This window comes from Vespa mandarinia, chromosome 9, assembly GCF_050613455.1.
Source record: "Vespa mandarinia isolate Hongniang chromosome 9, ASM5061345v1, whole genome shotgun sequence".
Taxonomy (NCBI): Eukaryota; Metazoa; Arthropoda; class Insecta; order Hymenoptera; family Vespidae; genus Vespa; species Vespa mandarinia.
Window position 1 is genome coordinate 1,254,237 of NC_140818.1, and position 22,608 is coordinate 1,276,844.

At 28.3% G+C, this 22,608-nt stretch overlaps 6 protein-coding genes across 16 annotated transcripts; 3 read left to right on the forward strand and 3 right to left on the reverse strand.

Moving 5' to 3' along the window:
• The first annotated feature begins 223 nt into the window (after nt 1-223).
• On the forward strand, nt 224-5,667 carry Adss (adenylosuccinate synthetase). Its single transcript, XM_035877348.2, has 7 exons — nt 224-583; nt 2,087-2,189; nt 2,617-2,980; nt 3,067-3,459; nt 3,579-3,835; nt 3,911-5,004; nt 5,546-5,667. The coding sequence occupies exons 1-6, from the start codon at nt 377-379 to the stop codon at nt 3,958-3,960; spliced, it is 1,374 nt and encodes a 457-aa protein (XP_035733241.1). The 5' UTR covers nt 224-376; the 3' UTR covers nt 3,961-5,004; nt 5,546-5,667.
• Nucleotides 5,339-7,086, reverse strand: LOC118446559 (aldo-keto reductase family 1 member A1). The gene is made up of 4 exons (XM_035877360.2): nt 6,832-7,086; nt 6,379-6,546; nt 5,794-6,147; nt 5,339-5,713 (listed from the first exon to the last, which is right to left on the reverse strand). Exons 1-4 carry the CDS (start codon nt 6,901-6,903, stop codon nt 5,339-5,341), a joined length of 969 nt encoding a protein of 322 aa, XP_035733253.2. The 5' UTR covers nt 6,904-7,086.
• On the forward strand, nt 5,546-9,198 carry Arv1 (ACAT-related protein required for viability 1). Of its 4 annotated transcripts, none has more exons than XM_035877365.2 (4): nt 5,546-5,667; nt 8,202-8,295; nt 8,354-8,867; nt 9,059-9,198. In XM_035877365.2, exons 2-4 carry the CDS (start codon nt 8,212-8,214, stop codon nt 9,157-9,159), a joined length of 699 nt encoding a protein of 232 aa, XP_035733258.1. In that variant the 5' UTR covers nt 5,546-5,667; nt 8,202-8,211; the 3' UTR covers nt 9,160-9,198. The 4 variants fall into 4 exon arrangements, with proteins under 4 accessions (XP_035733258.1, XP_035733256.1, XP_085515524.1 ...); XM_035877363.2 differs by lacking the exon at nt 5,546-5,667 and adding an exon at nt 7,499-7,881; XM_085659398.1 differs by lacking the exon at nt 5,546-5,667 and adding an exon at nt 7,500-7,787.
• Wdr37 (WD repeat domain 37) lies at nt 9,193-14,072 on the reverse strand. Of its 4 annotated transcripts, none has more exons than XM_035877358.2 (6): nt 14,055-14,072; nt 11,253-11,578; nt 10,717-10,842; nt 9,859-10,621; nt 9,536-9,782; nt 9,193-9,333 (listed from the first exon to the last, which is right to left on the reverse strand). In XM_035877358.2, exons 2-6 carry the CDS (start codon nt 11,527-11,529, stop codon nt 9,208-9,210), a joined length of 1,539 nt encoding a protein of 512 aa, XP_035733251.1. In that variant the 5' UTR covers nt 11,530-11,578; nt 14,055-14,072; the 3' UTR covers nt 9,193-9,207. The 4 variants fall into 4 exon arrangements, with proteins under 4 accessions (XP_035733251.1, XP_035733250.1, XP_035733252.1 ...); XM_035877357.2 differs by lacking the exon at nt 14,055-14,072 and adding an exon at nt 11,925-12,313; XM_035877359.2 differs by lacking the exon at nt 14,055-14,072 and adding an exon at nt 11,088-11,170 and having other exon boundaries at nt 11,253-11,394.
• On the forward strand, nt 12,564-14,146 carry Smn (survival motor neuron). Of its 2 annotated transcripts, XM_035877367.2 has the most exons (7): nt 12,564-12,789; nt 12,961-13,149; nt 13,212-13,326; nt 13,435-13,557; nt 13,636-13,735; nt 13,797-13,867; nt 13,962-14,146. In XM_035877367.2, exons 1-7 carry the CDS (start codon nt 12,745-12,747, stop codon nt 14,018-14,020), a joined length of 702 nt encoding a protein of 233 aa, XP_035733260.2. In that variant the 5' UTR covers nt 12,564-12,744; the 3' UTR covers nt 14,021-14,146. The 2 variants fall into 2 exon arrangements, with proteins under 2 accessions (XP_035733260.2, XP_035733259.2); XM_035877366.2 differs by having other exon boundaries at nt 12,569-12,789; nt 13,435-13,735; nt 13,962-14,139.
• LOC146872743 (katanin p60 ATPase-containing subunit A-like 2) lies at nt 13,712-22,597 on the reverse strand. 4 transcript variants are annotated; one of them, XM_085659394.1, is made up of 10 exons: nt 22,363-22,597; nt 17,993-18,094; nt 16,497-16,567; nt 16,166-16,348; nt 15,794-16,079; nt 15,507-15,675; nt 15,283-15,395; nt 14,928-15,136; nt 14,204-14,610; nt 13,712-13,999 (listed from the first exon to the last, which is right to left on the reverse strand). In XM_085659394.1, exons 2-9 carry the CDS (start codon nt 18,053-18,055, stop codon nt 14,217-14,219), a joined length of 1,488 nt encoding a protein of 495 aa, XP_085515520.1. In that variant the 5' UTR covers nt 18,056-18,094; nt 22,363-22,597; the 3' UTR covers nt 13,712-13,999; nt 14,204-14,216. The 4 variants fall into 4 exon arrangements, with proteins under 4 accessions (XP_085515520.1, XP_085515522.1, XP_085515519.1 ...); XM_085659396.1 differs by lacking the exon at nt 16,497-16,567 and having other exon boundaries at nt 22,363-22,374; XM_085659393.1 differs by lacking the exon at nt 22,363-22,597 and having other exon boundaries at nt 17,993-18,245.
• Nucleotides 22,598-22,608: the final 11 nt, after the last annotated feature.

A 22,608-nucleotide genomic window follows, 5' to 3' on the forward strand; every position in this document is an offset into this window, starting at 1 on the left:
CACACACATGTGTGATGTGTGATATATATATATACATCATATGATATCACGTGAAGTTAACATCATCGACAGTTAAAAGTCGCTATGCATACATATGTCCGTAGATAGATGAGGTATAAAAAAATAAAAATGGTTAAACGTTATAACTTAGTCGTTGGGCGATTTATTTTTTCGTTACGTTATTGTTCTCTGCGCATACGCGCGCGCGTGTGTGGCACGCAGCGGAACTATTATTTCATCTATATCGTGTGTCGTCAGCTGGTTCAGCTGTAACGGATTGAGACTTCCGACGAGTGTACGTTGTGTCTGCTGCTTTAACTCCATCATTTCATTCGAGTTCTCGAACGAATTTTCATTAAGAAATTTTAATACGAAAATGTCTTCTTGCACGAGGATGCAACACTCCGTTCAACAGACTAACGGTGATGGTAATCCGGCCTCACCCAGGAAAAAACAGAGAACTTCCACGAGTGGGCTCGTTTCCAAGGTCACGGTAGTCCTTGGCGCGCAATGGGGTGATGAGGGCAAGGGAAAGGTTGTGGATATGCTGGCAACAGATGCTGACATCGTTTGTAGATGTCAAGTACGTATTTTCTTGAATTTCACATTTTTTTTATTTGCTTTACATCTCTTTCTCTTTATTTTTTACCTATTTCTCTCTCTCTCTCTCCCCCTCTCTCTTTCTATCTCGATCTCTATCTCTATCTATTCTTTTCTCTTTTGCTCTTTCTTTTTTTGATTGATCAATGTGAACATTAGTACGCACATGTTTGTCGTTTGCCGCCTCTTTTTCAATATTTTACACTTGTTCAAACTATATATTTACATTGCCTGCGCTACCTTCGAAGTAAAACATTCGTTGAAGATTTACTTTTTTATCTCTTATCTTTCTTTTTTCTCGAAAATTCTCGGGATTTCGAACGATTGTTTTTTAATCTTTCAATTATTCTTAAGTATCCAGTTTTTTTTTATTTATTTATTTATTTATTTATTTATTTATTTCTCTATGTCTGTCGAAAACGTATCTCCTATTTACATTCATTATATTATACAGTTATTTCTTTTTTCTCTCTTTTTTCTTTCTTATCTGTCACATTCAGGAGCTTCCGTTTGTGATATTATAGTTCTAATTATTTGCATTATATTATTTGATTTATCACGTATGAAATACGAACTTTGATCGTTAGCAGTTATATTTTTAGACAAAAACGTCATTTGTTCAATGGATCTTAGATGTTTCGGTTACAAATATATAACCTCTTTTATATTCAACACCTGGCATTACATAATTGTCATTTATTAGTCAAATTAAACTTTAAAAGATCGTTTATGATGTTCAAGTGTTTCTTTAAATTGGTTTTTTACTAATCTTATATAATTTTTTTTAAGTATTATTCATAGATATAATATATATTATTAATACAGATTATTTAATTATATTCTTATAGTAAACAATAAAAAAGTAAGATAATTTTTTTTTTATTTCTGTATTACTTTTTTTTTAATTTTTTTTTTTTTTTATATATATATATGCAATAATAATTAAGATAAAAACACAATACCATATGAAATTTGTTAAAAATCTTTGTCTTAAGATAGTTAATTAACACCTATGTTATTTTTTATATAAATTATTTGATTATAAATTACAATAAAATATGAGATTATAAAATATTATTAGTTTTATATACCGTTGTAAAAGTAACGCAGTATAGAAAAATTAGTTTTTCAAATGTATTATCAGTGTAGAAGAGGATATGATACATTTTTTTTAGATAAAAAAATTTATGTATTTTATTATCAAAGAGTGAAACAGTATAATAGTAGATGTAACTGATGATTACCATTATAAATAATTAAAAATTTCATTTTAGTATTTCATTAGTAGAATAGAATTGATAAACTGTCAAAATTTTAATCAGAAAAGAAGTCTTCTTTAGCTCTTTGGCACTTGATAATTTTTATTTATCATATATAAAATATCATATTGCAAAATTTTCTATTTATATGAGATAAACAAATTATATTGATTCTTTCATGGCTGGTGAAAGGCCCTGGCTCTTCAAATATTACTATAATTTCACAGGGAGGAAATAATGCAGGGCATACTGTAGTTGTAGAAGGTGCCGAATTCGACTTTCACCTTCTGCCTAGTGGAATAATCAATCCCAGATGCAAATCCGTTATAGGTAATATTTTCAAATCAACAAATAAAGTTAATAGACTGGTTCGTGCTCCAAAAAACAATCATCTAATACACTGACCACTGTGCTAAATCCACAATAAATAAAAATCTACAGATGCAAAAATGCTTAATATACAACGTTTAGGTATTCATATAAAATTAACCAAAATTAAACCATTCAAAGAAATCAATGGTAATAAGATAAAATGATCTTTTGAAAGCAGGAAATTAGAACACTGTTCTACTTGTTTATTTTACGAAGTAGACATATATGTATAATAATTCTTTTCTCTTTGTCTTCTTATAAATTTCATCGATCGATAAAATTAATATAATTTATTACTTATGTTCTTGTCATTTATATGCATATATATACATATATTTTTAGAAAACATGATATTTCATTACAAATGTTCCCACTTTGTTCACAGGAAATGGTGTAGTTGTTCACCTCCCAGGTCTCTTTGAAGAATTAGCAAAAAATGAAACCAAGGGACTTAAAGATTGGAAAGATAAACTCATTATATCAGATCGAGCACATCTGGTATTTGATTTACATCAACAGGTGGATGGATTACAAGAATTAGAAAAGGGAACTCAGTCTTTAGGAACTACAAAAAAAGGTATAGGACCAACCTATTCCAGTAAAGCTACAAGAAATGGAATTAGAATTGGAGATCTTTTGGGAGATTTTGACATATTTACTGAAAAGTTCAATGCACTAGTACTTTCATATCAAAAAATGTTTCCTGCTTTACAAGTGGATACAAAAGCAGAGTTAGAGCGTTATAAAGAGTAAATATAAATATCAAGATTTCTTTATTACTTTTATGAAAATAAAAATGAAAATTTAAAATAATAATTTAAAAATTTATTTATAGCTATGCTGAACGTGTAAGGCCACTTGTAAAAGAAACTGTTCAATACTTACATCAGGCTTTAAAAGAAAATAAAAAGGTGCTGGTAGAAGGTGCTAATGCTGCTATGCTGGATATTGATTTTGGAACATATCCATACGTGACAAGTTCAAATTGCAGTATAGGTGGAGTTTGCACAGGTCTTGGTTTACCACCTAATACAATAGGTGAAATTATTGGTGTGGTAAAAGCATATACTACAAGAGTTGGAGATGGTCCCTTCCCGACAGAACTTTTAGATGCAACAGGAGAATTACTTCAAAATAGAGGTCATGAATTTGGAGTAACTACAAAAAGGAAGAGAAGATGTGGATGGCTTGATTTAACATTGCTTAAATATACATCAATGGTTAATGGGTAAGTTGTTTATATTTTTTCTAAAAATATCTTAATATATTTTATTAAAATATAAAAAGTAGTATGTAAATTAATCTTGTGTAAATTAATCTAATTTAATTCATTAATTGTTATTACAGATATACCTCTATATGTTTAACGAAATTGGATATTCTTGATACATTACCTGAATTGAAAGTGTGCGTTGGGTATCGTATAAATGGAAAAGAAATAGATTATTTCCCAAGTACAACAGCAGAATTGGGAAAAGTTGAAGCTATATATGAGAAAGTAGATGGATGGCTATCTTTGACTGAAGGTGTGCGTTCCATAGATAAGCTACCGCATAATGCACGAAAATACATTCAATTCATAGAACAATATTTGGATATACCTGGTAAATATAACATCTACTATGATCTGTTAAGATGAAACATTAACAAATCTTATTATAACAAATTATTTTTTTTAGTAAAATGGATTGGCGTTGGTGCTGGTCGAGAAAGCGTAATTACCCTTTGACGTTGTAGGATTTGTATTGTGTTACTTAAACGCACCATATGTAGTGTATTATTAATTCTAATTTTATGTGTAACATTTCCGGTTCAGAGCTGATGCACGCACACTACGAGAAGTTGAAACAAAAAAGCTTTCAGCAGAAGTAGTATTATCTTTGGATTTAAGCAATTAGATACTTGTATTGTGATTATGATACAGTGTTAACATTTAGTCATTTGTGTAGTCAGTGTCTATTATCTGAGCCCGACTATCGTCGAAAAACTTCTTGTTGTTTTCGTCTGTTCAAAGAGAATAACTTATTGTACAAATATTTAATAATATCTATTGTCTATATAATTTATATAAAAGCCTGTATCATTGAACCTATTTTTTAAACAAATTATAGTTAACAATTCAAATTAGATAATTATATTGATAATTAATGTACAATAATACACACACATATATATATTACTATCATTAATATTAATTGCTCGCAATATTATGGTTGAATGAATTAAAATTAACCAGTGCCATATATTCAATGAAAAAACATGTATTGTTAACATTTATTTTTTCACTGTATCTTTTAATATTTAAGTCACAAAATAGAACTGGTAAATGGAGTGGCAGCTTATTTTTCAATGTAAACTCAAATATATCACTGTATTCTGATATGCGCGTGGTAAATTGATTTAAAATTGAAAAATATTTCTAAACTAGAAATAACTTTAATGTCTAAGTTATTATTTCGATAAGATAAAGCAGATATTTCCTAAGTGTAGATATCGTTAAATATTAAAAAAAGAAAATAGTTTATATTTATTAAGGAGAGATCGTTAAGAATGGATTGCGAAAAATGATTGTCTTTAAAAATGGGTCTGAATCATAAAAATTCCAAAAGCCTTGCGATAAATTGTTTAATCGTTATAAAGCGACCTCATTCGGGGATTCAAGAAACATCTAAAGTACCAAATATAAAACATAACCACAAATAAATGTTTCGATTAATACTATTTTAAATGTCCATTAGTACGTGTTTTTTTATCGTATAATATTTTAATAATGGTATGTATAATTTAAATGAATTATAAGGAATATATATTGATTATCTAGTCACTTAATACGTTAGAATCATCATTTTATTAATTCAGGTCTATTTGTATAAATTGTAAAAATAGATAAAAAATGTGATAAGGTAATGATATAAAAAAAGAAAATACTATGGATAATCAGAACTTATTTTAATATTTTTATTGTAATTTTAATTTTTTGATAACCACACTTAACAAATTCAATTCACTTATAATAGTATAAAATTTATATCTCAATATTAAATATTATATATTGTGCTCTTATACGATTGTATTGAAATAATAATATGATTATGAGTTTAAAGTTTTTAAAACGGATATTCAGGATGTTTTTGAATACCTTTAAAGAAACTAAAATCACATATACGTGCAGATTTTCCTACGTTTAGAGCATTCAATTCATTTATGTCTTTGTCTTCAAGCTGCCAATCAAATAATTGTATATTTTCTTTGATTCGTTGTGCATTTGTACTTTTTGGAATTGCTACAATGTCTTTATGAAGAATATGTTTTAGCAAAATTTGAGCTGGAGACTTATTATGTTTCTGTGCGATCTTTATAACAACAGGATTGGCTAATAAATCAGGAAGGACATCCGTCTTTCCCATTAATCTCACCAATCCTCGAGAACCCAAAGGTGAATATGCAGTCACACAAATATTATTACTTTTACAAAATTTAACCTATAATGCATGGTTTTTTTTCCATTATTTTTTTAAATCCATATATAAAATATTACTTTATAAGATATTACCATACTTACTAGTTCAAGTTGTTGGAAGTATACATGTAACTCTATTTGTAAATTAGAGATTGGTAAAGATGCAATCGATAAAATCTTATTTATTTGAGTTTTATTAAAATTCGAAAGACCTATAGCTTTTGTTCGTCCTTGTTTAACTTGCTTTTCCATCTCCTTCCAAACTTTCACATGATCTGTACAAGTATCCAACTTAATTTCTCCTTTCTCATTTGTTGGATGAAATTCCTCTCCAACTTCTTCAAGTGTAAATGGCACATGTATCAAGTAAAGATCTATATAATCTAGTTGTAAATTTGCTAGAGATTTCTTTATCCATTTTTCAACACCTCCTGGACGATTACCAATTGTTGGTAACTAAAATTTATTATAATATTTATCATTACTATATATAATATTTTGATTCAATATTAGAAAGTCAAATAGAAATCTATCTTTGACAATCACCCTACATTTTGTCTTATCTAGTAAAAACAAAGTTATTTTATATATGTTATACATTAGAAATATGTTAACATATTTAATGATAATTTTAGTAAGTTATCAAAAAAATAAATAATTATTTTATGATATAAGTGGAATTCTCACCTTCGTCACAATAAAAAGTTCAGATCGTTGAATTTTGCCAGAGTCTATCCATTTTTTTAGAACCTTACCAATGGCTTTTTCATTCAAATATACTGTAGCAGTATCAATATGTCTATAGCCTGCTTCAAGAGCTATATCTAATGCCTTTTCTATTTCATCTTCACTGGCCTTTTATTTTACATTATATTAATACAATGAAGTATAAACAAATAATTATTTATGTATATATGAGCAGATAATTATAAAAGTGGTGTGTCATATTTTTTATTTAGATATATTTCGATATCTGGACTTGATTTATTTAAGAATTATTTTTTTATAATAACAAGTACAAAAAATTAAATGTATTTATTCTTGAAAAATAGTTCTTTTATATAATTTTAAAGTTTTAAAAATAGGATATGATAAAACGTTTTTTAATATTTCAAATGAATTACCAATTTATAATCTTACCTGCCAGGTACCAAATCCCAATATTGGCATTTGCTGTCCAGTTGGTAAAGATATGAATTTTTTTATCACCATGTTTATATCGTAAAGTTGTAAATATATTGTAAAATACAATATCTTATTTGGATAACAGAAGTAAATTGGTTTAACACCGTCTTTGGAGAAAACAATATCTGTACTGTTCAATTTGGAACTGATATTTCCTTTTAACTACCCCACCACGAGTTAATATACACTACGTTTTACTTTCAATCTAATAATGTCCTTGTATGTTTATTCAAGGCTAATATGTCTGCTTAATATTTATCGCTATGTATAATGTTTATCTGTATATAATATTCATTTTGAATATATATTGATATGATAAAATAAAGAAAATAAAACGAAGAAATTTATAAATTATATATAATTTATTTGTATTTAGATTATACAAAAATTCGAAGAAAAAACGGCTTGCGATAGGATTTTCTCCTTCGCGGTATGATAGCGAATGGATTAATGTGTATTTCATATTATTAAATTATTTAAAATTTTTATTTCATTTTTATATTATTACATAAACAACAACTCTATCCATTTCACTTTCACCATATCCATTCCACTCCGCATTTAAGTTATTTCTATATCTTTACAATCATTTATATTAAATGTTACATTTATTGCACTAAATATTTATTATATTTCATAAATATCGTTTATCACGAAATTTATCGTAAAAGATCTTACGTAGGAGATATGCTATAGGAGATATTATATAAGAGATTGTTGCGTCTTGATAAGATTGATAAGATAACTGAACTATAATTTAAAATATGTGTGATAGTTTTATAATTTCGAATATTTCTTTAATATGAATCAATCGGTATATTTAAAAGAATTCCATTATCTATGGTAAGTATGATAAGTAAAAACACGGAAGAAGTTTCTCTGACCTTGATAGAAATATGTGTCAGAAAACGGTATGTTCTGAATCATCGGTTTTATATGTATTCTCATAATTATGCATAAACTAAAGACATTATCGCGTATTGAAAATATTTTAAATAGAATAATGTAAGAACAGTTTTGTAATATTTTATTCTATTAAATGACTCATCCTATATACAAAAAATTAAATCATTTCTCTCTTTTTAAATGTAATTTTGAAATGTTTTGTTTTAATTATATTCAATATTATATATTCAAATTCGTTGTATAGATACTGTAAATATTTATTTTCTTTCCATATAGGAAATATAGAACTATCAAATACAAAAAAAGTAGAACAATCATATGAAGCTGATGTCCCAATTAACTTTTTTGAATTACAGAAAAATAAATGCAATTGAAAAAAATCTGTTTTAGTTTATCAAAATATTTTTATGTATTTGCAGATTTTATCTCATGTATATCTGTATAAATTGTGGAACTGAAACAGAGGAACTTTATAGACGATATTGTCCAAGTGTGCTTAAAGTTTTGAAATGTGTAAGTTTGTATATTAATTTTTCTTTACACAATTTTTTTATTCAATGTTTTATTGCAGGTCAAATGTGGATTATTAGCTGACAAATACATCGAATATGATCCTGTTATTGTATTCGTTGATCTTATTTTATTAGAGAAACAAGCCTATCAGCACCTTTTATATAATAGTAATTTTAAATCATATTGGAAGTTAATGGTAATGTTATGGTTGGCTGAAGCCTTCAGAGCTTGGTCTTTTTGTGAATCTGTTAATAGTCAAAAAACCAATATAGATATAGGCAATAGAGATGTATTTCAAGGAGACTGTAATTTTTATATTCTGCTATTACAAACTGCCATTACATTGACAGTATTTATTGCTACTGTAATTATTGTAACTGAATTACGTTGGTTGCTTAGCAGAAAAAGGCCACACAAATATAATGCCAAAGATTTAACTAGAGCACTTATTGTGGGAGGATGTTCAAAGTTGTTTGGATTATTATCTATCGTATGGGAACCTATAGGATTAGATCTACATTACATATTTGTTCAGGGCTATACAGTTTTATGCCTTATGACAGCGTATTCAGGTAAATGTATACGTTTATCAAAAATGATAGATAACGTATTACATTGCACTGTAATGACCAGAAAGTTTTCACATTTAATCTATACATAAATTTATCAATAAGTTCATCATTTATTGATTCATTTTAAATTATAGCTGATATTATACATTATGTACCAGTATTCTTCTGCTTAATATAATTATTCATTACAGTTGTCTGTAAGACTGGGAAAAGTGGATCTTTGATTGGATTGATCACTGGATTTTTGGTTTGCGATTACATTTCTAATTTTGTTTCTATATTGCCTTTGTGATCAACATTATTCTAACGTAAGGATTGATCTAATAACGGATTTTGACGCTCAGGCATCCTTAACAGGAAGAATACTCCATCCTACTACTAATCTATCAAATCCACAAGAAAACAAATTACAAATACTACTACTATCTTCTGCCCATGCTACAGAACAGACCATTCTGCGATGTCCCTAAAATAATAATTTTAATAGTATATTATTACATTTTATGATACATTTGTTTTTAAAAAAATTTGTAATTTTCTATGTTGTATAATTTTACAATATTTAAAAATATAAATGGAAATGATATATAATTATTGAATATTATCAAATTTTTTATAGCTATTTTTTATGGCTACTCATATTCGTTCAAAATTATTTTGATATTTACCTGTCTACTAGTCCTAGGCAATCTTGCCAAACGTTGTCCAGTTAAATCAAAAAGACGTATTTGTCTATTGTCATGCGGTATAGCTACAATTCCTGTACTTGAAACAGCCAATCTGTTAGCAGCGCTATCACCACGAATTGTTGCTAAAGGACTTCTTATATTACGTAATTCCCATACTTTGACACTTCTATCGTCAGACCCTGAGACTATTTTATCCTCTCGTGTAAAAACTGCTGAAGTTACTGTTCTATATCAGAAATATACATTGATAAAGTACTAGATATAGATAAGTAATTTTATGAAAAACTAAATTTTGCACTTACTCTGTGTGACCTTGAAAAACAGATACGGAATGTATAGGTTCTCTAAAATCCCACAGACGAAATGTACTATCCCGACTTGATGTGACACATAATCTTTGCATATAATGAGTGGATACATGTGATAGTTCTTGATCATGTCCACAGAGAGTATGAATTATTTCTCCAGTTTCTGCATCATATAAGTTTGCAGTTCTATCCCATGATGCTGTAACTATTTGTTCAGCACCAGGTAACCAATCTGCTGCCATAATAACACCCGTATGACCTAATAGTTCTCGTATTGGAGTTCGTAAAGTAGGAGGTTCCTCTTGTTCCTCATTGTTACTAATAATGCTGCTTGCAGCTGTTCTTTCTGCACCCATTGTTGGAAGCTCTTCCATAGATGGTACTCTTTTAGGCAAATCCCAATCAACTGCTGCTTGCCATACATGAGCAGAACCATCTCCGCTTGCTGTCAAAGCAAGATCCCTAGTTGGATGAAATCTAACAGAATTTACAGAACCATTATGACCTATATATTGTAGTAAACAGCGTCCAGAATCTGATGCCCAAACTCGTGCTGTATGATCTGCAGAAGCAGTTGCTATAATTGGTTGACCCAATCTACCTACTGAAACTTCCCATACACCATCTCTATGACCAACATATTCTCTTTGCATAGTACAGGACATAGTGGGATTCTTAAAACTTGATACAATTTTACTGGTTTGAGCTTTGAGTTTGTGTGAAGTCTTTATTTTCTGGGCAGATGAGCCAACCATAGCTGCAATGATTCAATTGAATATTACTTAGGGATATTAAATAGCAGTTATACTACTTTAGTTCTATACAAATAAGCATAATAAATAAATTTTTTACATTTTTGTTTTGAAAGTGCTTTTGTATCTGGATAGTCTGGAATGTCCCCTGGAGGTAAGCTGCGTTCTCCAGATCCATAGCATTCCCTTTCCAGACGATCATTCAATATATCTATTTTCTCCTGTACTGTTTTAAAATTTTTAATTTTTAAATATATCTTACAAATCAAACAGTATTTTCTATTGGATTGCACTGAGTATATATATATACTTAGTTCATTAAAACTTAACAATTATATATTTACTTCTACTGAATAATCTAATTACGATACAAATTGTGCACAGAAAACTACGATCTACTAACTGGTTAATAGTTTTGTTTCCAATATTTTTCTAATACAAATTTATATAAATACTGTTTTACATCCATGCCTTCAATAGTAAGATTCCCCATAATGCGAACACCAAAAGTGCAGTGCGATACACATTACAATATTGATATACTCCTGATATTTCTGTGAAATATATTAATTATTTATAATAATTCCAGCGCAACCCAACAGATAAGATTAAATCTAAGATGCTGTGAAACCTTACATCCAAGATTTTCTGTGCAGAGCATCTCAAATTCTTTTTCAATTTGTTGAAATAGGTCAAATAATCGACAACGCAATGTGGGTGGTATAGGACTTTCCTCGATATCTGATCGAAAGCTTACATAGTGCAGTGCTACAGGCTGTAATGGTGTAGAGCCACTTTGACTCTGTTGTGACTGCAATTCTGTATCTGTGCTGCTTTGTACACGAGGTATTGAGATTCTTTTCGTTTTTCCGCTTGCTTTGTTAGCGCTTGTTACGGATGGTTCTCCAGGCATGGTTCACAGATTAATGTTAATGCAAAATAGATTGTGCAAATTGTTTATTCTAAAAGAATAAGTTATTTTTTTCTTTCTTTCTATAAAACCTTTTTTAAATTCTGTACATGTATAGCATGTAGAATAAATCAAACTAATTATTTGTCATTTATGAAATGTGCATATACACACAACATAAAAATTATTTAGATTGGATATGTACAGCGTTTAATAAAGGAAATTCTTGGATAGATAACAAGCTTCAATAAAATTTTGATTTTGCTCAGTAAAATTTTCATAGGCATTAACATATCTCACGATTGAGACATAACAACTACACACAATACATGTAATTGAATTCATGCTATGAGAATGAGGTGTGTTTGACTGTGGCTTTAATTTTGATTGTCACTTACGCCACGGTCTAATACAATTAAATATTTGTATCTCAAAGTCAAAGCCCACTAAACATTGAGTGAGTTTCTCCAACTAAAGAACCTTTTGCAGGTATATCCTTGAAAAATCATTGATTCAAGCTAGAGTAGATAGAATACACGAGAGAAATGACAAAAATCTCTGTATCATAAACACAATTTAACCAGTTGCCATTTTTTTCCTGTACATTACTGATTCAAAGAAACACGTATTCGTATAAATATATATACAATAAAATGGTTAAATTACAAGCCGACGATACATTTACGAAAGGGAAATTCATTTTTAATGACTGGTAGAAATGGCAGCATTGCTTTTAACACTGCTTGTATCAGTAATTCAAACTCTATACAGATGGGCACGAGTTGAATGAATTGACTGATACGAGCTTTAATATCATTACGCATGCGCATATTAAAAGTTTTGTTAAAAATGTTTCTTTTTCTTTTATGACTTAAAATTTTTTGTTAACTTTTAAAGAAATGACGTTTTGATTAAATGTTTATCGATTAATTTATTCAGGCCAATTTTTTGACTTAAATATGCGCTTAATATTGTGCGCGAATAGATCATATATTCGCGCGAAATTGGACTGCGCAAAAATTCTGCGCGTTAGTATGGTCTTGCTCCTTTCACCTATTCCAAATCATAGTGTTTTATGATTCTTATTTGTGACATGTGAACTAACTATTCTTACATTTGTTTACAGTCATGCATCTTATATAAATATAATAAAAAAAAGGTCAATTTTTTTTTTAATATCTACAAAGAATTTATTTTATAAAATAAATATTTGTGAAAATGGCAGATGACAGCAATGTATTATTTGTAAGAGGAAATGGAAATGTATGCACTTATTATTTTATAAAATTTATCCATAATCAGATTCTTTCGTTATAGATAATCATGGCTTTGTTTATATATAACTTGTATTATTAGTATTTAATATAATTCTGATTATTTTAATTTTTTATCAATATTAGTATATTTATATAATGATATTTTCAAATTTTATAGGAAGATGATGATAGCGATATTGATTTTGTTTGGGATGATACGGCGTTGATAAAAGCATATGATAAAGCTATAAATTTGGCTAAGGAAGAAGTTGCTAAACGAATTGGTATTGATGTTTCAAGTTCTATTGGTATTGATGTTTCTAAATTAAAACCACAACAACAGAAACAATCTCGTAAACAGAAGAAGGTTGTAATGACTATTAAATGATAAATATTATGTTATAATTATATTATTTTTTTTTTTTATAGAAATGGTGTATTGGATCTCCGTGTCGCGCTGTATATTCAGAAGATGGTGAAGTTTATGAAGCTATTATAACAAAAATTTATGAGAATTGTGGAACATGTATTGTAAAATTTGTAGGTAATTAGTATAAATTTATTATGATACTTTAATTTAATTATTTATGAGATATTTTTTATATAGATAATATTCTATTATATATTCTTATTACTATCCTTCTAATTTTAGGTTATGGCAATACAGAAAAGGTAGAATTGAGCAGTCTTTTAGAATCAGAAGGATTACAAAGTCAAATTGCCCAGCAAAAGGATGCGCTAGCAGAAAGATGTACTGAAGAAAATATGGATCAGAGTGAGACAGATTGTTTTGATTCTAGTGCTAAGAAAGTTAATGGCGTTGTTGATGAAAATATGGAATTTGATTTTGAAGCAAAAGCATCTCAAAACTTTATCAATTCGGACTCATCGTTTAATTCTTTCTTAAATATGATGCCTCCTGCCCCTCCTTTACCACCTCAATTAATGGCTAAGTAAGTACAAGTACATGAAATTAAGATTTACATCTATTTTATGACTTATTATTATGTTTAGGCTTCCAGAAAATGATGCTGATGCTCTTTCAAGTATGTTAATGTCATGGTACATCAGTGGATTTCATACGGGTATTAAATATTATTTTTAAATGTACATTTCTGTGATTTCTAAATTGTATTCTAAGAAGTCTTATAAAATTAAGTATAAAAAATGTCTCTACAGGATACTATCATGGTTTGAAACATGCGAGGGACAATCATCTGAAAAGAAAGAATTGTTGATTTCATAAGAATAACAATTAATTATATCACTTACGAAATATATCTTCTTTTCATCTTTAATATGCATTGTATTACTATTAATGATAAAAAACAAAAAAAGAAAATGTTTAGAAAAGTTTCTCACAAGAGAAGAATTTATTTATTTAATATTCAACTATAGTCTTTATAAATATATTGATTCACCTAATCGTGTGTGCTAAATTTCGCAGGTAAAAGAACCGAAGTTTTTACTCCATTGTATATATCGTGGTTTCATATATTTTACAATGGGTTTTACAAACGCCATTGCGTTTACGAGATGTCCAATGTTAACTATTATACCGTTACTTTGTACGTCTTCCGGTGCAATTTTCTTGTGTTCAAGAGATTTAAAAATAGGTCGCAATTGATTCATCCATGCTTCTTTGCAGAGTAATTTTAGGTCAGCGCATGAATAACCCTCTGTATCTTTTAAAAGCGATTTGAACTCCTCAGTCACATGTAGATCGCTTTCAACATATGTTTGTAAAATTTCTAAGCGACTTTCGTAATCTGGCAGATCGACAAAAATACGTTTCTCCAATCGTCTTAACAAAGCAGCATCTAAATTCCTACAGTTACATATTGTAAATATAAGAACAATATAGTATAACGTATATGAACCGATGGTTACAAAAGTGATCTAAGTCATTTGAGATATTAAAAAGTATATTTCGTCTCTTTGTATTATTCTTTATATTTCAAAATTACATAAAAGGAAATTATTTTTTAAGAATAGATATTTACAGATACTTTTCCTATTTATCATTGTAGACAAATAATTTTTATAAAATTTTTATAGAAAAATATACTATAGATCACTTTTATACTCATTGCCTTATATCTTTCTTTTTTTTTTTTATATGTATTATTCTTCTCTAACACATACCACGGTACATTCGTAGCAGCTAAAAGAGTAACATTAACATTCTCTGTAGAAAGTAATCCATCTAATCTGGCAAGAAGTTCTGCTCTAAATCGTCTAGCAGGTTCAGAATTTATTGAAGAATAATCGTCACCACTATTTGTAGTCGTCCAATCGATTTCATCGATAAATATTATTGTTGGAGCATAAAATCTTGCAAGGTCTGTAAGGACCTAAATTCATTCATCTATTATATATATACAATATATATATATATATATATATACATGCAAATACATGTATATATATATACATCTAAAACGTATAATATACTTATGGTAAAAACGTACGTATGTAATACTTTCTAATGTATACTTACTCTAACGTACTTTTCTGAATCACCTCTCCATTTACTAATTAAAGAGCTTGATGTGATATTAAAGAAGGTAGCTCGACATTCAGTGGCAACTGCTTTGGCAAGCATAGTTTTACCTGTAAATGATCGATTCTCGTTATTATTTATTCTTTTCAATCTTTCCATTTTTATTTATTTATTTATTTATTTATTTATTTATTTATTATTTATTTTTCATCATCATATACCTGTACCCGGTGGGCCGTATAATAATACACCCTTCCAGGGACCAAGTTTTTCATTGAATAACGCAGGATATTTGATCGCATAAACGGTCGCTTCTTTTAATAACATTTTGCATTTTTTTAAACCCTTGATATCGTTCCAATGGACGTTCAAATCTCTCAGTACAATCTCCTATATATTTAAATAAATAATTTTCGTTTTAACAATAATACGTCAGAAAATATATTCTATGGAATGAAATTTAATGAAGTATTTAAATAATTCAGATGCAATCTTTTTAATTACACACTCTTGAAATAACTTCAGCGATTTCTCTCCATTCCGAGCCAGACGGATATAAATCTCCAATAGGCTTTAATGTTCTTTCATTATCGGAAATAAAGTCATAGCCAATCGCTTTTGAATGAGTGTTTTCCGATGGAAAAACAGGCATTACGGTGATGCCAAAATTTGATTCTTCGATGGCAACTCCATTCGTCGTTGGCTTCGACGATGGAATTGTATTCTTTGATGTTCCATTTTCATCATCGAATCTAAAATGACCCTTTCCAACTTTTCTGTCCCTTTTATTTACCCTAGAAAAAGAGTCCCGTTGAACATATTCGAATTTTTTATTTTTTTTTTATCCTTTCTCCGTATAAAAAGGCAAATGTTATTTTACATGTTGTGATTGATTTTCCCAGCCGATTCGAATTTTTTACATAACTTCGGATATTTATTGAATCTCGCATAATGATAATCCGAATATTCCAACAAAATAATCTCCAGATCGACGTTGTCGCAAATTTGGACATCGCGGGACAATTGGGCTTCTTTGACGATCATATCGACCGAATTAGTGTATCTGAAGGACAATGGATAATGTCTCATTTGATTATTATTTCATTTTAATTTTGGGCGTAAATAAAAAAAATGAAAAAATAAAATACACATTTCATATACTGTGTGCATATTATATGCTGTTCGTGAAGGATTTAAATAAAGCCGTTCACCCTTGCTCTTCCAAAAATGCAGCAACGAGATGTAGAAGATTTCTACGGCGCTCTTGAGCACGTTTCTCCTCCTGATTAAGAATTAATAGATTCGTTAAATTAAATCTTCAATTTTTTTCCTTTTTCTCGTTCGTGCGTTCAAACAAAGATAGAGTAAACAGAGCAGTTAATATGGTCACTGCATATCAATGCACGTCCGCCCACAATATTATTTCATTTAAATGACAAAGATATATAATATACCACCGTATGTTTGGGTTGCGATTTATTTGACAATACATTAAATTTAATTACTTTTACATTCTTATTATATTAAAATAAAAAACAAAAGAAAAAAAAATAAAATGCAAAACTTTGGAAGTATAATAAAAATGACAAATAAATCTGGGATAATTTGATAGAAAATAAATATAATTGTTGAGTATTCTATAACCTTTCATTATTTCAAATAATACCACAAACGATTTATTTTCTTTTTCAAGAATACAATTGGAATCTTCAATGCGTAAACGCGACGCATTGATTTAACTTGATTCGAGTGGCACATGTCCATTCATTGGTCGAGGTTCATTGTACAGTTGTTAGCCGATTTTAAAGCGACCATGAGGTCGACATTCGTTATTGAGGAGAACCATTTTGATAATAAAGAAATTACATCGATATTTCACGGCCGAGTTTTGTAATAAACGCAGTCAATCGAATATTATTATCAAATATTCTTTAATACTGATTTTTTAGTATTTTATATTTAAATTAGACATTATTTATATTTTCCGATCTAATAGAACAATGTAGTATATAGTTATATAATTACAATATACATTACTAATATAACTATATTATATTATAATAAAATTATATTATAATAAAATTATATTATAATATTATATTATAATAAAAGAACTAGAGAGTATAGTATAATATATAGTATTATAATATAGTATATATTATAATATAGTATATATTATAATATATATACTATAAGTATATAGTATATTATATAGTATATTATATAGTATATAATATATATATTATAAGTATATAGTATATATTATAAGTATATAGTATATAAGTATATAGTATATATATTATAATATAGTATTATAATATAATATATATTATAATATAGTATATATTATAATAGTATTAAGTTGGATAATACAAGTAATGTTTATTTAGATAATATAGTTAGTAGATAGTATATTATACTATAATATAATCAATAATGTTGTTATCAAATTGTCTAATAAATCATGGCGAAATTATTATTGTTTACTTAAATATAAAATATAAAAAATCCCAATATTACTTATTGTTCTCAATCTAATACAATAATTTTTTTTCTTCTTTTCTTTGTTGCTATAAATTAGTTTCAACGAGTGTAAATAAAAACGTTGATTAAAAGTACATAAAAATAAAAAGAAAGAAGAAAAAAGAAAAAAAAATAAATAAATAAAAACCGTTCGAAATGTATGCCGCTTTACATCAGAAATTACCTTCTCTCTTGTCAGCTGTGTTATGCGACTTGCGGCTGCGTTCAATGACAGCATGTCACTCATCGTCGAGACGCTCTTTTTTTGCGTGGGACACTTTGTGTACTGAATAGAAAAGTACGAAAAATGTGTTAATTAAAGCACGAAAGAAAGAGAAAGAGAGAGAAAGAGAAAGATGTAAAGATTAATAGATTTCGCTGGCGTCTTATGCTTGGTTGAGTTGTTTGAAAAAGGATAGGTTCGATTCGTTGCTATGACGATGTCGATGCAGTGCTGCTTTGCTACGAAGGGGTTGTAGAATGAGGTGAAAGTAAGTGTCAGAGATATATACATAGAGATACAGTGGGGTAAAGGGAGAAGGAAAAAGAGTAGAGAGAGAGAGAGAGAGAGAGAGAGGGAGGGAGGGAGACAGAGAATATCATGTTTACTATACCACGGAACTGGATCAGTTACAGGTGTATGTATGATTACACTGCTTATGAAGATAAACCAAAGAAAAAACAAACAGAAAGAAGAAAAAACGTAATTTAAGAAAAATATTAAATATGTATATATTTCTAGTTTATTCAAGATAAACATTACTTAAATGTATATGTATATTATATCACAATCTTTTATATAAAAAGAATATACACCTCTTTTTTTTCAATACATAACAAAGAACATATAAAATAAAAAGCTGTTGCGAAATAAATTATGCTAAAATAAAAAAAGCGTAATTTTTTGAGTATATTCGAAGGAAATTCTCATAGTAACATAGAAATATCTATATATGTATGTATATATGTATGAATGTATGTAATTTTAATGACGAAACAGGATGAAATGTTTCTCACATTAATTTGTTATGAAATACGTATTAAAATCCGGTATGTTAGGAATATGTTTTTAGAATAAATGAAGTGTGCATAGACTCGTTCGAACGTTTATATAACAATACGCGGAAATAAATGATAAGGTAGTGTTCAAGGAGAAGACATCGATCACCTTGCGACGGTACGTTAAAGAGCATTGAAAAATGAACTCTTGTAATGTAAAATAAAGAGGAGAATGTATATATATATCTCCCTTATACACCTATATTTATTTATAAAGAAGAAATTTTAAAAGGTTATAGTAATAGTTGAATTGTAAGAGAACAATTTGTAAGATAAGACTCACTTCAATTTATTTTTTATTTTTATGAACTGAAAAAGAAATGTATAAAGTCTTTCTATATAAAAAAAGTTTCCGATATATATAAGTATATAGCTATAATTATAACTATATATAAATATAAAGTTTGCTTGTATTGTTCGTATTATAATATTTCTTTTCTAATTATAATTTTATAATAATAATTTATAAATATAAATATTATTTTTTTTTATAATATTTTTCTTATCTCATTTTATCTTATTAGCTATCGGTATCGTGTTACTTTAAAAGAATTTTTTTCTGTTTTTCTTTCTCTCTCTCTCTCTCTTTTTTCTTTTCTTTTTTTCATGGACATATACGTATATATATGCAGATACTTTTGTAACATAGATAACCGACCATCGTAATCCATTTAAATCTCTGCGAGGAGACATTCAATAGATGAATAAGTCCATATCACTCCGGAACACTTTAATTTGATTTCCTGTGTCAATTATTCGAGAAGCACTTTCCATCGATACGTAATGTAATCATGGGAGATCATCATTGCATAGTAGAACACGACAAGTGACGTATATGTATATACATATATGCATATATATATATATGTATATATATATATATGCACACACATACAAATATCCATTAAATTCACCATGCACGATCTATGGACGCCATATGGTGCTGAGTTAGATTTTATGCATAAAGCACAATATGTTGGAAATTGTTATATTATAGATATCCGAATTTCAATATATTGCTGGACAACACTCGAGACAAAATGAAATTATTATTCTTTCGTTCGTTGAAAACAATTATATCGAAATAATATTTATCCTTGTTTTTCTTTTATGACTTTTAATTAATGATTTTTTGTTACAATAACGTGACCATCATTACGAAAATAATATATACATTTAATTATATAATCTTGTTCATACACACATACACTCACACCTACCTACACCCACACATATGCACACACATATACACACACACATACATCCTAGTTAAAAAAAATAGAATCTCTCCCTCTCTGTCTCTCTCACATTTATTTCAAATAGTTAGAATCGACATCGATCTATTATAAAGAGACAATCTAATTTTAAAAATAGATATTTTCACGGATGAAAAGAAACTGAGAGAGAAAAAGAAAAAGGAAAAAAAAAGGAAGAGATAAGATTTTACGTCACTCAGTTAAATCTTTTAAGCTAAGAAACAGAACAAAAAAACCTCGTATGCATCTTCATAGAGATTCTTCTAGTTCTACAAAGTATTAGATCCTATATCGATATCATGAAAGATGTATAAATTTTATCCTTACTCGATATGCCAGACTCGTGATAAGGATCTTGTTAGCTTTACCTTGGCTGTCTCTTCGAGGAACATCTTTATTTTTTTCTACTCTCTCTCTCTCTCTTTCTCTAATTCGCTCCCGAAGGAATTTTGGTCGAAGTAAAATGATCCTTTAGGAGCAAGAAAAGATGGAATAGTTTAAGCTCATAAGTACTTTATCACGTTATCTGTTTACCTGGCCGCTTTAATACTCGCTCTTTTTTTATTTTTTCACAAAGTACATTAGACGACGACTCGCTTTTTCGAGTCTCTTATGCTTGAACACTTCTTTCTTCCTTCTTTGTATCAAACTTTCAATCCTTCTCTTTCCCCTACTCTTACTACTATTCTTTTTTCTTGTTTCCACAATGCAAAAACAACTTTTAGTATTGTTTCTCTTCTTTCTTTGTTGTCGCTAGTAATTTAACTACAGCCTCGAGATACTATTCTCTGTTTTCTTCTTTCTTTCTTTCCTTTCTTTTTTCTCTCTCTCTCTCTCTCTCTCTCTCTCTCTCTCTTTCTCTCTCTTTTTACCTTTTTCTCTCTTTACAATGTCATCAGACTTTAAATTCTTCTTGAGCTATCCAGTTTTTTTCATATGACGATTCTGTATGTATGTTGTATATATATATATGTAATATATAATAGATGATTTTCAGACAATACAAAAGATGACGATTTTTTTTAAGCTGGACACTTTTAAATTATTTTTTTTCTTTATTTTTTTATTTTATTATTTTGTTTCGTTCGTATTTTTTTTTTTACGTAGTAAGGTAATGATTAGTTTATCGTTGAAAAACATAAAATAAAAGTCATCAAGATTATTTAAAAGATTTAAGAAAAATAATTGAACGGTTTTATACTAGAATTTATGTATACAATATTTTTTATGAGATTACTATTACACATTGATGATATTATTTGAGATAATTATTATGATGAGTTATGATTCATTGATATCGTATATATGAATCGTACGTACGATTTCTTTTGATAAATTGTCAGGATAAAAATGTTTAAATGCGTAAAACCTACGCGATTCACATAAATACAATAGCTATGTTTCAACGATGATGTCACTTTTGTCACGAAAGAGTTTTAAATTCTCGAAAAGACATTTCTTTTTGTTTTTTTTTCTTTTTTTTTCCACGAATCAACCACAGGAATTTCAAATCCATGAGAATATCTTCCTTAGTAAAATTGGCTACGTTTCATAAAGTTTCAAATGAAATCCTCTAAACTTCGCTAAACATTTCAGGAGAGACATTAAAAATCTTCCAAAAGTATATTACTGGTTTTTAAAATTATCAGTTTTAAAATTACAGTTTAGCGAATTTAAATCTTCTGAATAGAAAAAAATGTTTGCTTTTATATATTTGAATTTAACGTAAAGTACAAAATGGTTGAGAAATTACTATTTAAGTGGAAAGCATTAAAGAGGTAATTGCCAGTTTAAAAAAATTATTCATATATATATATATATATATATATATATATATAAATGAAATTATTTTTTATATTATATATTAAAAAATATTCATTCACCATTTATTTATTTTGATTTAATTCGTTTCTTTGAACAATTTTCATTTAACTTTATATTTTCGAATAACTTCAAATTTATTATTACTCATCCACTACTTTTGACAACTTATTAGGATACGCTTAAAAAAGAAAAAAGAAAAAAAAGAAAAAAAAAAAGAAAAAAGAAAAATAAAAGAATACATTTTTTTTATAATTTTTCCAACAACCTGAATAACTTTGCCAATATTTCTCTTTCATTTCACTTATTATTCTTAACATTTTGCTCTTCAAAGAATACATACTTTTGTAAAATAAAAAGATCTTTTATGATAGAAGTTTAACGAAAGAAAAAAAAATTTGATTGAAGTATTGATGACCTTGAAAAAGGAAAATATCACAGAAAGTATAGTTTCCGGTTGCAGGAGCTGCGCCTTTTTCGTTTCATCCTCGTTCCACTTTGTCGGTGGTGGTGGTCGTGATGGTGATGTTAGTGATAGTATAGTGGTAATGGTGGTAGTGGTGGTGGTGGTAGGTGCGTTGCGCTTCACTTAGGGGGTGGCTTTGACGTTGGCGCCGAGGAGGCGTGCAGAACGTGTTCGATCGACCCAAGTACCCGCGGTGGT